The sequence below is a fragment of the Tupaia chinensis genome, unplaced genomic scaffold, assembly GCF_000334495.1.
Source record: "Tupaia chinensis unplaced genomic scaffold, TupChi_1.0 Scaffold000355_1, whole genome shotgun sequence".
Lineage (NCBI taxonomy): Eukaryota > Metazoa > Chordata > Mammalia > Scandentia > Tupaiidae > Tupaia > Tupaia belangeri.
The window spans coordinates 1,345,580-1,349,075 of record NW_006159850.1 but is presented as its reverse complement, the minus strand read 5'-3'; the positions used below and the strand labels follow the sequence as shown (position 1 = coordinate 1,349,075).

At 66.3% G+C, this 3,496-nt stretch overlaps 1 protein-coding gene across 1 annotated transcript in view; it reads left to right on the top strand.

Moving 5' to 3' along the window:
- BANP (BTG3 associated nuclear protein) overlaps window positions 1–3,496 on the top strand; it is a 94,749-nt gene that overhangs the window by 58,044 nt on the left and 33,209 nt on the right. Inside the window, exon 7 of the mRNA XM_006152543.3 lies at window positions 1,580–1,819. Coding sequence (XP_006152605.1) covers window positions 1,580–1,819 — 240 coding nt within the window. The remainder of the gene's footprint in view (window positions 1–1,579; window positions 1,820–3,496) is intronic.

The following is a 3,496-nucleotide window of genomic DNA, read 5'->3' as shown; positions in this document are numbered from 1 at the left end:
CACTGGCTTGAAGTGACTCACGCTGACCCGCCGCAGGCAGGTCTCTGTATGCCCCGGCCTCCATGCCAGATGGGCGAGACTGCTCTTCCCTTGCCCACTGCACCGGGAGGGTCCAGTCTAGGTGATGTGACCCAGGCGGTGTGGCAGGGGTGGAGGGAGAGCTGTGCCCGAAGCCTGGCCCTGTGCGGCATGGCCCAGCCATGGCCCACCAGTTCCTCCTGCAACTCACTTCTGTGCGCGTGGCCGGCGTGTGCTGTGCTCCAAGTGTTGGTCCCCCCAGGTCTGTCCACCTACTTTGACACGGTTGGCCTCCACATCCCAGAAGACTCCCTGCTTCTGCCTGAGCCCACGCCCTCCCTCAGGGCCCTGCAGGGGTCGTGACTGGACCACAGCCGGCCAGGGCGCCCTCTCCTGTGTCCAGAGTCACTGAGACCCTGCATGACTGGAGACCCTGAAGTCAGTATAGGTCTGAGCGCCAGGCCCTGGCTGGGCAGGCCGTTGCCTAGACTGTGTCTGCCGGTAAGTAAAGGTGCCCAGAGTTGGGGTCTCCAGCATCCCGGCGTGGGCCTCCACGCAGCCCCAGGGCTCCACCGCCCACCTTGCAGCCTGTGTTTCCGTTTGGTTTGCAGTCGTGGGCCGACATGGTAGTGGTGGCATGCAGGCCGAGGCTGCACCGGGCCGTGTGCAGAGCCACCTCGTCCCTGCTGCCGGCCTCCCTCAGGAGCTGTGCTTCGCTCTCCTGGCCTGGACTATGTGCTGCCTGTGACTATCCTGAGCTGCGGCCTGGGCCCGGCCTCGCCACCCAGCAGCACTGCCAGCCTCAGCTCTGCCCAGCCGTGTGGGTCAGGACGGGGCTCGGCCTTGCTGCCCCTTTGTGGTGATGAGTGTGTGGAGCCTCCAAACCAGGAAGAGGTGTCTGTCCCCGAGACAGGTGTCCCGTGAGGCCGCGCAGACTGGTCGGGGGAGGGCTGCAGGGAGTGCTCCTGGGTGGTGTCCTGTGCACCCCTCTCCGATGTGGGCTGAAGCTCCCAGCGTGTAATGTGGCCTTGCTGCCGACAGCCGCCTGCCCTGCTAGGGCAGGGTGAGAGCCTGGAGCTGCGGACCGAGCTCGCTGGCTGTCCCCTCCTCCAGGGCTTCGGGTGGGCTTGGCCTGCACGTTGGGTCTGGCAGTGTTGATGAGGGTGCTGCAGGGTTTTCGGCAGTAGCCCCCAACCCTCCTGAGAGCCGTGGGCAGGGCCAGAAGCTGGACGTAGGGACGGGGATGGGGCTGAGGCGAAACCCTGTGCCCCTTGCTCTGCCTGGTGGTGTGCAGGCCCGGCCCCCAGAATCCCACCGAGTGCAGAACAGGGGACCTGCCTGGTACAGTCGCTCTCGCTCTGCCTCCGACAGCCATGGAGGGTTAGGTGGCCGCTCTGGGCCGAGACGGCGGTTCTGCGCCCATCAGATCACAGCAGGGGGCCTGCCTTTCGCAGGGAGTCGCAGGGAGGTTGGGTGGGGGTCTGTGCGGGTGTCTGAGCCGGCGGTCTGGAGCAGGCCTGCGGCACAGTCCCGGCCCTGAGACTCCCGCCCTCTCTTGCAGAGGATTACCCCAACGGCACGTGGCTGGGTGACGAGAGCAACCCCGAGATGCGGGTGCGCTGCGCCATCGTCCCCTCCGACATGTTGCACATCAGCACCAACTGCCGCACCGCCGAGAAGATGGCGCTGACGCTCCTGGACTACCTCTTCCACCGCGAGGTGCAAGCCGTCTCCAACCTCTCTGGCCAGGGCAAGCACGGCAAGAAGCAGCTCGACCCGCTCACCATCTACGGGATCCGCTGTAAGCTCGCCCGGGCCGCGGGGTCGGAGGGGTGTGGGCTCTGGACCGGCACCCACGGCGGGAGTGCAGGAGACACTCAGGCGGGTTTCGCAGGTCATCGTCATCCTGGCCTCCCGTGTTCTCAGGCTGCCCTCAAGGTCGAGAGGAGGAGGGCCTTGCCTGTCCTTCCCTGGAGTCCTGGCCGAGCTCCCCTGAGGCACTAGGGCTGTGGTGGCCTCAGGGCTCAGCTTTGGCCGTGCTAGAAGCAGACAGGCTAGTCCGGCTGCCCTGGGCCCTGGGAGGTCCCCTGAGAACACTCTGGTCTGGTGTCCCTACCTGGTCTGGTGTTTCCCAGGAAGCCGCCCATGCCGTGGGAGGGTGGCTTTTGTGGTAGTCGGCCGTCACCGTGCCATTTGGCGGCATCTGAGAACACGCGGCGTGTCCCCACCCTCCCGCCAGCGCTCCAGCCCAGCGCGCTGCAGCGCCCTTGTCCAGGGTCCCCTTAGCCCCAGGAGCCGATTCTGTGGCTTCCTGAAAGACAGGATAAAGTACATGAGCACAAGGGCTGAGAGGCGGGTCCGAGAGGGTCTGGCAGTGGTGGGGGAGGCCCAGTCCTCGAGAGCTGCTGTGGGTGAGCTTCAGGTCTGAGCTGGCTGGAGGGGATAGGAGCGGTCCGGTCTCACGTGCAGCTGCATCCCAAGGAGCCGTGCTGTCCAGATGGCACTGATGGAAGCTGGGGAGCAACGGGGAGCACTGCAGAGACAGGTGTGGGCTGTCCTGCTGAGCGAGGGAGACTGCAGCGTTGGCCGGCAGGTTTCCTGGGTGCTGCTGAGCACAGGGTGCAGGGCCCGGGCCCGGCATGGGTGTGGGTAGGACGGCTCACCCCAGGGTCCGCCCTGTGCTCTGCCAGACCCTGAGAACCGCATCGGTGCCTGTGGAAACCATGCGAGGGGCTAGCTGGCATGAGGTCCTTGGCGGGGAGAAGGCGGCTCCCAGGACAGGCCGGTCGCAGGGTTGACTTAGCAGGAGTCTGCGAACTGCTGCTTACGGAAGATGCTGGGCTCTGTGAGCCAAGGGTCCGTCTCCAGCTCCTCAGCTCCGAGGCAGCCATGGACAGACGTGAGCCAGAGAGATGCCCCGAAGACAAACTGCAGGCCCCGTGTCTGCTTTAGGACAGGGTGTGAGCTGCCCGCCCTCCCAGGGCAGGGGGCTGCCCAAACCCAGCAGTCGCCCACAGCCTCGCTGCAGCCTCACAGCACCGCAGTGCGGCGTGAGGGGTGGCTGGGGCGTGCAGCGTGCTGCACTGCAGAGGTGCTGTCTGTGGCCCAGGAGGCAGGGCCAGGGCGTCGTGGTTGGAGAGGCGGCCTGGGCATGGTGCTCTGTGGCGCAGGAGGCAATGCGTGATGGGACCTCCTGAGCAACCTGGTGTGGGGAGGACAGGGCTCGGGGCTGGGTCTGTGCACAGAAGAGGGAGCCCTGCTCTTTTGGGCAAGTGGCGGTGTGCTAGGGTGTGAACGTGGGGTGGGTCCTGGTGGGTCTCAGCAGGGGCACGGAGAACGTTCCAGAGCAGCATGGGGTGTGCAGGCTGGTACTGCAGAGCAGGGATGGGCGGGGATGGCATGGGCAGCCTGGCACCGGGAGTCTGTGGCGGGAGGAGGTGTGTAGGGCCTACAGGATGCGGGTGTGCGGCTGCGGCTG